The 12051-nt window shown below is 31.7% G+C and overlaps 1 protein-coding gene across 4 annotated transcripts in view; it reads left to right on the top strand.

Moving 5' to 3' along the window:
- Nucleotides 1-12051, top strand: part of GLS (glutaminase) — an 81747-nt gene that overhangs the window by 38564 nt on the left and 31132 nt on the right. For all 4 annotated transcript variants that reach the window (XM_036023162.1, XM_028510053.2, XM_028510055.2 and 1 more), the window contains exons 8-14: nt 1067-1099; nt 1183-1241; nt 4700-4766; nt 5324-5374; nt 7728-7904; nt 9936-10067; nt 11571-11663. In XM_036023162.1, the coding sequence (XP_035879055.1) occupies nt 1067-1099; nt 1183-1241; nt 4700-4766; nt 5324-5374; nt 7728-7904; nt 9936-10067; nt 11571-11663 (612 nt within the window). The remainder of the gene's footprint in view (nt 1-1066; nt 1100-1182; nt 1242-4699; nt 4767-5323; nt 5375-7727; nt 7905-9935; nt 10068-11570; nt 11664-12051) is intronic.

Below are 12051 nucleotides of genomic sequence, written 5' to 3'. Positions count from 1 at the left end.
CACATTCTAATTCACTTACAAAGTGGAGAATGAACCTGGCTTTATTCAGTCAAATAATATTCTGATAGAGGTTTTGCCTCATAATAAAATTTTAAATGTAATGTTTTTGATTTTTTGAGGATAAAGTTGAAATTTTTCATTTTTAAAACTATAATTTTGAAGTTATTTTAAACCTGTTTTAAAAATTAGAGATGTATTGTTTCTCTTGGGTGCATATCACCAATTAATACGTTTGATTTCAGATCTACACCTTACTGCTTTGTAAACTTCGCTGAGGTAAAATGAAACCATTTGGCTACTTGAACTGATCTACATTACATAGGTTTTGCCTACTGACATTTGCAGTAGCTAACATGTCAGAAATAGAAGTGATGAAGCAATACATCTTCCATATTCTGAATTGGAATAATGCTAAATACAAATGTAGCTATTTTTAGAGACTATGAAATGTAGGGTTTTTTGGGTTTTTTTTAGTTTAAGTTGTGTTATATAACAAGTGATATATTAAAACTAGAGCCTTCTCTATACTAGAGATATCTATCCAAGAATATTTGCATATACTAGAATTATAAAAAATTAATTTTATAACATAACTCATTTTTCTAACTCTAATATTGGTTTAAGGTTATTTTAAAAATACAAGTAAATTGTTTTTAATTTAAACCATAATATATATATTAATTTTTTCTAAGGGTAAAACTTTATTTTAAGTTTTTTTTTAAACTATGAAATTAAATAACATTTTCTAGCAGATTATCTGTTGTCATGAAAGATAAGGGGATTTGGAGTAACTTGTATTTAAAATTCTGTAACTTTGGATTGGGTAAAGTTATACTTAAAATAAAGCATTCCCTTTATAGTTCAGATCCATTCTCAACATATGGGTATTAATGAAAAATATGTATATAGTTTATGTAAATATTGTTACTTTAGAAGTATTTCCTAGATTTTAAAGTACTAATGTACAGTATATTAATTGTAATGATAGTTTGAAATTTTGATGTTCCTTTAAAACTTAACTGTGATGGTGCCTTTATTAATGTTTTTATGTCTCATTTCTTTACAGCAAGGAGTGAATAATGCTGAAAAATTTGACTATGTAAGTACAATTTAGAATTCAGTTTTCATGCTACATTATGTTTTTGTTATTTGATACTGATACTTTTTGATTTTGTTTTATAGGTGATGCAGTTTTTGAATAAGATGGCTGGTAATGAATATGTTGGATTCAGTAATGCAACGTGAGTCTGCTTTATGACTTAGGTTTTTATAATGGGTCATTTCTCTTTGAAAAATTTAGATTGTAGAATTTTATTTTAAACATTGCTTTGTTACTCCATTTATATGCACATATTGTATTTAGAATTAACTTATTCTCCCTTGTTAGTTCTAGGTCTTACTTCAGTGCATAAATTCTTACTTAAAATTTGGTCATTAGAAGAAAATGATTTCTAAATTACCTGGGGTGGGAGGTGGGCACACTTAAAATGCTTTATGTATTTTTGATAAACTTCTTGTGGGTAATCATAGAATTAGAGGGGGCCCCCAGGTTTACTTCAAGTTATTAGCACTTAATTTTATGTCTTTCTATAATACCTGTCTTGCCTCTCATCTTAATCTCTCTATGCCTGGCTAACTTGACTTGTACACCAATTTTTTACTTTGAAATTTTGAAGTCTACAGGAAAGTTACAAGAATAAACAAATATCTGGATATCTTTCACTTATTTTTCTGATTAATATTTTGTCTCATTTGCCTTTTATCCACCTGTCTAGATAGACAGTTAAAAGTATATGTATCTCTGCATGCACATATATACATGTATATGTGTGGGTTTTTTTCCTGAACTGTTTGAAATTAAGTTATAGAAATCATGGCACTTCACTCGTAAATAGCTCAGCACAGGTATCCTAAGAATAAGGGCATGCTCCTACATAACTATTAGTATAATACCAGCAATGCTTTTTTTTTTTTTGAGGGAAATTTGTCTTTATTTGAACATTATGTGATTATCTACAGAGATAACACAAAAGTCTATAGTCATTTGAAAAAATAGGAGTTTAAGAAGGTGGCTGGATATAAAATTGACATAAAAAGTTAATATTTAAAAATATATACTAGAAAAAATCCATAAGTTACTTTGGAACATATCTAAGAAATTATTTGTAAAACCATTCACAGAAGTCGTGCTCACACAAAGACCTTGAAGAAAGACAAAATACATGAATGGATATCTGATGTTCATAAATAGGGAAACTTAATCGCATGAAAGTATAAATCCTTTCCAAATAGATTTCTGGGTTTAATGTAATTCCCTTCAGAATTACAGCAGGGTTTTCATGAACCTGAATTCTAACATACATAGAGAAAAATCAAAGAACTGAGAATATCTGTGAATATTCTAAAGACAAGGCAGAGGAAGATTTGCCTGCAGGTGTCCAGTCTTATCATGATCTGTAGTAATTAAGACTGTGTGATGATGGCAGGAGACTTGACTTGGGTGGTGAACACAGTTCAATATACAGGTGATGTTTTACAGAATTTTGTACCCCTGAAACCTATAATTTTATTAACTAATGTTAATCTCTGTGGAATAGCTTAAAGAACCCAGAAATCAAACCACAGTTGAATGACTAATTGATGAGTGACAGAGGTGAGATGATACATCATTAGTTGGAGGAGGGACTATTCAAAAAATAGAACTAGAAAAGCTGGTCATCCGTTTTACTTTCTTCTCTATGGGAAATGGAAGACCAGCTTTTCCAGTTCCAGCAACACTCTTAAGAACATTAATTTAAAAATATGATGTTAATCAATACACAAATATCCCTAAATTACCTCTAAATATGTATTATGGCCTTTTTTTCCCTCTAGGGACTAATCAAGGTTTCTTTTGTCTTTCAAAGTACAACAGTCCCCCTGCCTTAATCTCTTGCTTTTAAGAATGTTTATTAAATGACTTCTTGTGAAGTATGCCAACTAGTTGTTTTCTAGAGTAGGAATTAATTAACTTTTTCTGTAAAGGACCGGAGAGTAAATATTTTGGTCTTGTATTCTCTGTTACAACTACTCAGTTCTGTTTTAGTAGGAAAGTAGCCATAGACAATATGAGGCTGTGTTCCAAAAACCTTATTTATAAAACCAGGCAGCAGGTTGGATCTGGCCCAGGAGCTATAATGGATATTCCTATTTTTAATAGGTCTAGTTGTTTCCTTTTGATTAGATAAAGCTTAAACACTTTTGGAATGAATACTAATTAGATGATGCTTTGTATGTTTCAGAGAGCAAAAATTTTTAGGTTGTCTACCTTATCGACTTTTATTCGTCAGCCTAAATATCTTTCCCAGAAAGGTTTTCAATAATCTCATCTTGCCCCTCTTCTGTGCTCTCATCTTACCATATTTTATTGAACTTACTTGATATCTGTCTTTGCCCCATCATCACCATCGAAGACTCTGACCTTCTTAAGGCCTGGCCAGAGTATCTTCCAATTCATTTCTGTAATCCTGTTACTTGGCAGATATTAGGCAGTTGATAGAGTGTTTAGTAAACAGAACTATGTGTTAGGGACTGATAATTGTTCAATGGTTAGTCCTTTATTTATACAGTTCCTTTTTTCAATAGCCTTCTGGACACTTGTAGGTTGAGCTCTCAAATAATATTCAAATTTATGGAATTAAATCTAAGTCAAAACTCACTCTCTTTCTTCCAAAACTGTTCTTTGTTCTAGGGATCTTCTTGTCAGTTGATAACACCATTCTTTCTGTAGACTTTGTTAGATACCTAGGCTTTATAACAGAGTTCACACTGTTTTCTCTTTTTTCCCCTCTTGTCTGAAGACTTGCCCAGCTGCTCTCATGTTTGATAATACTTCTCCTTCCATTTCTATCACTAGTACCTAAGTTCAGGCTTTCTGTAATTCTTATTACAGTAGTCACCTAATAACATCATTCTTCCTATCTTTTCCCCCTTTCCCAAGCTAATGTCAGAGCTAACCTTCTAAAATGTAGAGCTGAAAAGGTAATTTGTTTGAAAGCCTTTAAGCTTTCATTTTGTTGGTAATTTGGAGCTATTACGTTTTTTAGCATTTATCTGTCTTGATAATTTGGTTGTAGTCTCCTTTGTTAGTTTGATGATTCTCCACTCTTCTCCATGAATCCCATTTTCCAGGCATGTTAGAATACTTGCTAATCTTGAGTGAAATCCTATATTTTATACTTTTATAACTTTGTTCATGATGCTGTGTAAGCTTCCACCTGAAATCTGTTAATCCAATGAATACTGTAAGCCCCATTTCATGTATCCCTTTCTCGGTGAAATTTCCATGGAATCGTTAGTTGGAATTGACTGTTTATTGTACTTTTGAGGTAGCCAGAAGATTCTACATTTTTTAGTATATTTTAATAGTGGAATGTTTGGTGATTTATTATTATTTTCTTTAATTACAAAATATGAAGATTAGTAAAGGTCCTGGTTCATTTTAACCCTTTAATGCTGAGAAAATTAAGATGGAAAGAATTATCACTTAAATTACTTGTCCAAGGCCACATAGCCAGCAAGCCTACTGACAGAACTGGGACTGGAATGAACAATATTTTTGACTATTAACTCAGTGTTCCTTATACTGCACTTTAATATACAAATTAAACTGTAGAACCATACTTTTATAGAAAATAAAACAAATTTTCTTTTCTTCTAGGTTTCAGTCTGAAAGAGAAAGTGGAGATCGAAATTTTGCAATAGGATATTACTTAAAAGAAAAAAAGGTTTTTAAATGTTGTTTCTATTTCTTAAAAAAATACGTGGACGTATATGCTAAGAACTCAACAATAGATTTTAAGCAACTACCTATTACTATTTAAGGTTCACAAGTTTTTGCCAAACAACCTTGAGTTAATGCTATCAAAATGTCAATAATATTAAACTGATTTGTATCTGGCAGTATTCAAATATTTGGCTAGTTATATTAATACAGATTTTGCAGAAGGACCCACCCATTTACTCAAAAGTGTAATGCCTGACTGTTGATTATATTTGATTGTTTTGAAAATTTCAGTGGCTGGTCCAGTAACTTGGTTTATGAATTTGAATCAGTTTATTTTTATCAATTAAACTAGTGTCTAGAAATCTATATATGATGTAATTTTGCTTTATTGTTCTTTATTATTTCATGCTTATACCCTTTTATAGGTTATGTGCTATTTTGCTCTTGATTAAAATAAAACACATTTATGTGCATTTTAAATTTAATCTTGTATCTTTTACTTGTGTGTATATATTTTTTCCTGTGTTTCTGTTTATAATTGCCTTTCTATTTTTTCAGTGTTTTCCAGAAGGCACAGACATGGTTGGTATATTAGACTTCTATTTCCAGGTAATTTACTTTAAATGTATGAAATATGTGTATAAATAAATATGTGTATCTTATTTTGCAGAATATAGGTATCTCAGAAATCTTAGCCCTAGGCAAAGAGAATATGCATTACCCATTGACTTCCAAAAAAACGTACTTAAGAAAGAGAATCTCGTGTCTGTATCTCCTAAAAAGTTATGACTCAATATAATAGGGAGAATTTTTATTTCTGTAAACATATTATATGTAAAAAGTGTCAAAAATAATGTACAGTTCCAGAAATTGGCTTCTTCTTACTATAAAATGAACTCTTTTCGTAGCTTTTACATTTTGTTTGGAGGAGTTATTTATCAGAGGGTTCATAGTATTTTAAAGCTGCAGTTTCTCAGTTTCTGCAGCATCACATAGTGGTTCTCTTTGAAGTTAGAGTTGCAAGCTATACTCTCTACATATTTCTGGAGGAGGGGACCACTTATAATCTGCTGTGGTATAGAATTCAGTTTAAGATAGTCTTCCTGAACTTCCCTCCCCTCTTACTCCATACTTTTCAGTTCAGTTCATTTTTACAGCTTGAGAGTCATTAGTGCCTCTGATGGGTCTGTAATGTGAAGCTACATAGTAACAAATTGTTAATTTCTAGTTTAGTTTATATTTGCCTATCTTTATTTTTGAAGGTGTTTTAATTTCACCCTTTTTGTAATCTTAAAGAATATGTAACAGCGGTTGTTATGAAGTAGATTTGATAGAAGTCCAGGTCTCAGTTTGTCACCTGTCCAATGTGAAGAGCTATAAATTGTGAATCTGGATTATCAATGTAAAAATCTAACCTGGCCATTTTTGAGCTATCTGACCTAATTTCAGTTACTGAGCTCCAGTTTCATTTTCTGTGGCATATTCTTGACCTAACTTCCTGCACTGAAAAGAACATAAAATAGTTTGTGTGAAATTTCTTTGAAACTGTATAGTATCATATTTACTTCTATCCAGTAGTCCTTATTATTTCTCCTAACCCATATGAATTTCTTCAATATGTTAAAGTTCTTTTGCTTTGATATACATATATATTTAACTTGGGCTATTACAGCTTACTTGCTACTAAATCTGCGAAATTTCTACACTTCAATGCATAAATCAAGAAACAGCCATAGAAGCTTTACTTTTTTGTAGAGGGTTTGCATCTAATTGAACGTTCATCAAAGTTTCAGGAAAGTACTCAAACTGGGATTTTTCAAACTAGGAGTGTATTGCCTTATGACAAACAAAATCCCATTTCTTAAGTATAAATTAAGAAATGATTGTTGGAATTTAAATCTCATTTCTTTTACAAAGCTTTTTATGATTAAATCAACTTTAAGTCTTTGTTGTATGGGTCAATATAGTAAGTAGATTCTGTAGTTTTGGGGAAATTGGGAAGAGGTTTTAAAATAAATAGACAAAAGTGAAAGTCAGTAAAAAAGTGGCATCCAATCATTTTTCTAGTTCACTGTGGTTGATTAGTTTTTCTCCTTGCTGACTTCAAACCCCTTTGTGCCTCTTGTATGTAGACCTTGAATTGTGGATGAGGAAAGTTTGTAAGTTGAGACCTCAGTCTTTTCTCTCTCTTCCCCGTTCCCACATTCTCTTTCTCCTCTACTTTTCCCCCATTTTGGTTGCTGTTAATGAATAATAAAATAGACCATAATTATTATTTTAGTTTTATGGGAAAATTTGGGTTTGGAGTAGTAAACTATTTCCATCATTTTGATTATATTTAAATATAAAAATTTCATTCTACATTGTAATTGAACTTTGCTTTTTTTTCATTCATTATAGTATATCAAGCACCCATAGTCTATATCAAATAAATATTTGAATGTTAATAGATGGTTTAGAAGGGAACATTTTGCTTTAGGCCCACAGAATATCCGAGCTTGAGCTGTCTTTGATTTTCTTTCACCTAGTTCTTTGCCAATATGGGGATGCTGAGCTTTGTTATAGGTGAAATGTCAGGCAATTAAATTTTTTTTTCTGAAGTGGCAATTTCTCACATTGATGCTATTTATTGTACTGATGTTAATGTTGCCTTATCTAAAAAATATATGATGGTTCCTTTTTCCTTGTTGAATTAATAATTACATTTGTGTATCTTACAGAAAGCATTAAATATTAAGCAACTTTGAGTATCACATGGGACATTTACAAATATTAGTGCTTAGGGCCTGGCTTTTCCTATCCTAGTTCTGCCACTAAAAGACTGAATAACTGGGCAAATCAGGATAAACCTTAAAGGGGCTAGAACTTTGTTCACATAAAAAATCTTGATTATCTTAAAATTTAGTGATACTAAAAATAATGTGAGGCTAAATTTTCAGAATTGGTTTTTGCTTCCTTTTAGCTGTGTTCCATTGAAGTAACTTGTGAATCAGCTAGTGTGATGGCTGCAACACTGGCAAATGGTGGTTTCTGCCCCATTACTGGTGAAAGAGTACTCAGCCCTGAAGCAGTTCGAAATACATTGAGTTTGATGCATTCCTGTGGCATGTATGATTTCTCAGGGCAGTTTGCTTTCCATGTAAGTTATTGTTTAATCTTAATTTTCTCTGGCAAGAAACTAGTCTGGACTAGTTTTTATTTTTTTTTAATGCAATTTGAACTTTGCTTTTAAAATTGTACACTAATTTTTGAGAGAGAGGCTTGTTTTCAAATTTAATTTGTTACCAGCAGATGTTCTTAACAACTTGAAGTTTTGTTTATAGAACCTCATCACTTTTAAGGCATTCCAATGTACAAGGTTAGTATAGACTTTACTTTTACTTGTTAATGCTTAGTATTATGCAGTGTACCTCAAGAATTCCTTAAGTTTAGAAAGAGCGCATAATTGTAATGTTTAACATTTTTGGTTAAAGCCATAGGTCAGGTGTCAAACTGAATTTCACCTGGGGCCGCATCACCCTTCTGGTTACTTTCAAAGGACCAAAGTAATTTTAGGACTATATAAATGTAACTACTCCTTAAGTGTTAAGGAGTTGCAATTACATTCGGCCATTTGAGGGCAGCCCCAAGGCTGTTGTGGCCCCTGGTGAAAATGCATGTGACACCCCTGCCATAGATGTTTTAAAGGACTTAAAGTATATTAAAGTTAAAAATATATTGCTTTAAGTTCTGTTGTGCATTTGCCACTTGTACAATGTATAGACTTATTTTATTCTGCTTATGTCAATAAGCAAATGCCCTAATATTTTTGTTTTGAAAATTTTAAAACAGAAAACAGATTTAATGTTATGTATCATTCAACTTTAATAATTATCAGTACATAACTAGTTTTGTTTCATCTGTATATACACTACTTCCCCCACCCCTGCCATAGTTAAGTCTATAATTCTAAGTGATAAGGGCTCTTGAACCCACAGTGCCATTCTTACATTTAAAAAAAAATTTACTTTTAATATCATCATACTATTTAGCTAATGTTCAGATCATCTGGATTGTCTTACAAATTATTATTTACACTTTGACTTGGCTACAAATAGTGTCTTACATTATGATTGGTTGTATCTTCCTTTATTTTACTTCTTTAATCTATGGTCTTTCCCCCTTGACCTCTTTTTCTTACTTTTAATTGAAAAAAACTGGGCTGTTTATTGTATATAGTTTCTCATAGTCTAGATTTTGCTTATACATTCCACTGTCCCTTGTATTCCCTATAGATTGGTAGGTCCCATTCAGGTGAGTTTTTTTGTTTTGCTTAGTTTTGTGCGTAGTCACTTCTAGCAAGAGAAACTCAATGTCTGAATGTTCATTAAGTCATTAAAGAACATTCCCATAATAATAATTTCATATTTTATCATAATTATTGTCAAATTTTGTATAATATAAAGGTAAATGTTTTGAAGAGGTTTAATTTGAGTTACTATCTTATCTCTGTTCCTCAGAATTTCTCTGTGACATATATCTCAGAGAATCTTTTAAGAAGATAAAATTTCTCATTGTATTTTAGCCATAAAATATTGTTGAAAATGTTTCTACTTAAAAGCAACGTATGTGTATTATAAAACAATTAGAAAATATAGTGAAAAAGAATAAAATAAGAATATAGTCTCATGAATTAGATGCAGTCTACTTAATTCCTTAAAATATATCTTTCAAAGTTTTTCTGTATTTAAATATATCCCAACTGGTTTTTTTGTTTTGTTTTTTGTTTTGTTTTGTTTTGTTTTTTAGATTTTATTTATTTATTTTTAGAGAGGGAAGGGAGGGAGAAAGAGAGAGAGAAACATCAATGTGCAGTTGCTGGGGGCCGTGGCCTGCAACCCAGCTATGTGCCCTGACTGGGAATCGAACCTGCGACGCTTTGGTTCATAGCCCGTGCTCAATCCACTGAGCTATGCCAGCTGGGTCCAACTGTTTTATAACTGTTTTTCATTTACTGTATTATGAACATGTTGGTAAATACTTACCTATGACATTTTTAAAGTTGGAATTCTACTGTATAGGTATATACCATAATTTTTTAACCAGTTACTTTATTGTTGGTCATAACTTTTCTCATTTTAAAATGTTAACATAAATGTCCTTTTTTTTTTTTCCTTCAAATTATTTTCAGGTTGGTCTTCCTGCAAAATCTGGAGTTGCTGGGGGCATTCTTTTAGTTGTCCCGAATGTCATGGGCATGATGTGCTGGTCCCCACCTCTGGACAAAATGGGCAACAGTGTTAAGGGAATTCATTTTTGTCATGTAAGCATGTTTTCTTAATGAAAATAATGATCATATAAATTGAGCCATCCAATGATTCTATTTTTATTTATTTATTTATATATTTTACTCATTTTCATAGCTTGTTAATTGTTGGCACTCTTGCCTGCCAGTTACTGGGAGCCATGGAAGTGCTCACAGAGGACTTCAAAGTACCTCTACCAAGACAACTCTCATATAATCATTCTCACAGAAAGTTACATTTGTTCAAAGCTTATATTTAAATATTTATGATTATAATTACTTGTCAGTTTCTAAAAGTTCAGCAAAAGATACTAACTTGGAGGTGTAACTTGAAATGCAACATAAATTATAGATTATTATAGTTTACTGTATCATCTTTAAACTTGCATGGTGGAATATCTTTCTCTGTAAGCTACCTTTAAAACTCCGGGGTTGTGGGTTTTTTTTTTTGTTTTTGAGGGGGTGGGGGTGTATGTGTATTTCATTTGTTTTGTTTATTTGGAAATAAGCACTGCAATATTTTCTTATTTTTTATTTTTAAAGATTTTATTTATTTATTTTTAGGGATGGGGAGAGAAACATCAATGTGTGGTTGCCTCTTGTGCATTCACAACTGGGACTTGGCCTGCAACCCAGGCATGTGCCCTGACTGGGAATTGAACCAGCGACCCTTGGTTTCACAGACCCATGCTCAATCCACTGAGCTACACCAGCCAGGGCAGCAGTGTAGTTTAAAATTGTTATTATACAAGCCCTGGCTGGCGTAGCTCAGTCGATTGAGCACAGGCTGCGAACCAAAGTGTCACAGGTTCGATTCCCAATCAGGGTACATGCCTGGGTTGCAGGCCACGGCCCCCAGCAACTGCACATTGATGTTTCTTTCTTTCTTTCTCTCTCTCTATCTATCTATCTATCTATCTCCTTCCCTTCCCTCTCTAAAAATAAATAAATAAAATATTTTTTAAAAATTGTTATTATACTTGACTAGTTCAGTATTTTATGTTGTGACCCAGCTCTTGCTAATATTTGTTTCTGGTTTATTTACAATTATTACTTAACAGGATCTTCTGCAGAGTTTCTTAATTAAAATTCTGATTTGTTTTTCAGTTTTCTTATATTCTGTAACACCTAAAGAATAAGATTAGATTGCTTATAGATTATAATAGATTATAACTAGAATGTTTATATATAAATATTTATGTGGTATTTTATGGTTGTTTGGAAAAATTCTTTCATTTGACCTGTTATTATAATGCCCATTTTATTGGAAATGAAAGTTATACAATTTGACTTGCCGAGTCCTATGATCATGCTCGTAAGCAGTGATCTTATAATTTGCACTCATATCTTACTCTGATTTCATTCTTCTTCTAGATGTACCATGCTGCTATATTAACATGCAGTAGTGCTTTGCATGAAATAATAGTTTAAGTTGGGTAGTATTAGCATAATTTGTTAAATTATGAAAAAACAATAGACAATGAGTAGTTAACTTCTTATACCTGTTATGTTTATTTACAGGATCTAGTTTCTCTGTGTAATTTCCATAACTATGATAATTTGAGACACTTTGCAAAAAAACTTGATCCTCGAAGAGAAGGTGGTGATCAAAGGGTAAGCAAAATTCTTAGATTATTATGAAATATTTTTTAAGAGAGAGAAAACGAGATTCACCTGTTTAAGTAAAATTTAATTTAATTGGTAATGGCTTCATATCCTTGCCAATAACAAATGAGTGTAAACAAGTGGTTGACATTTTCATCCTGGACCAGTAATTTATAGATGCTAAATATTGATGTTTTATTTAAATTGAAACTTGTTAGTCTAGCAGCAGGGTTTCCCCTCCTCCCATTTTTTTGCTATTTTAAGCAATATTTTAAAGAATTGATTTTATTAAGACACATTAGAAAGTGCTACATGGTATAAAAAGAAAGCCTGTTTTTAATCTTAATATCTGTCAGTTATAGGCTTGAAGATTATTTTGGCATGGATGGATATGTAA

Source organism: Phyllostomus discolor, chromosome 4 (genome assembly GCF_004126475.2).
Source record: "Phyllostomus discolor isolate MPI-MPIP mPhyDis1 chromosome 4, mPhyDis1.pri.v3, whole genome shotgun sequence".
Classification (NCBI taxonomy): Eukaryota; Metazoa; Chordata; class Mammalia; order Chiroptera; family Phyllostomidae; genus Phyllostomus; species Phyllostomus discolor.
This window is presented reverse-complemented; position numbering and strand designations above follow the sequence as displayed.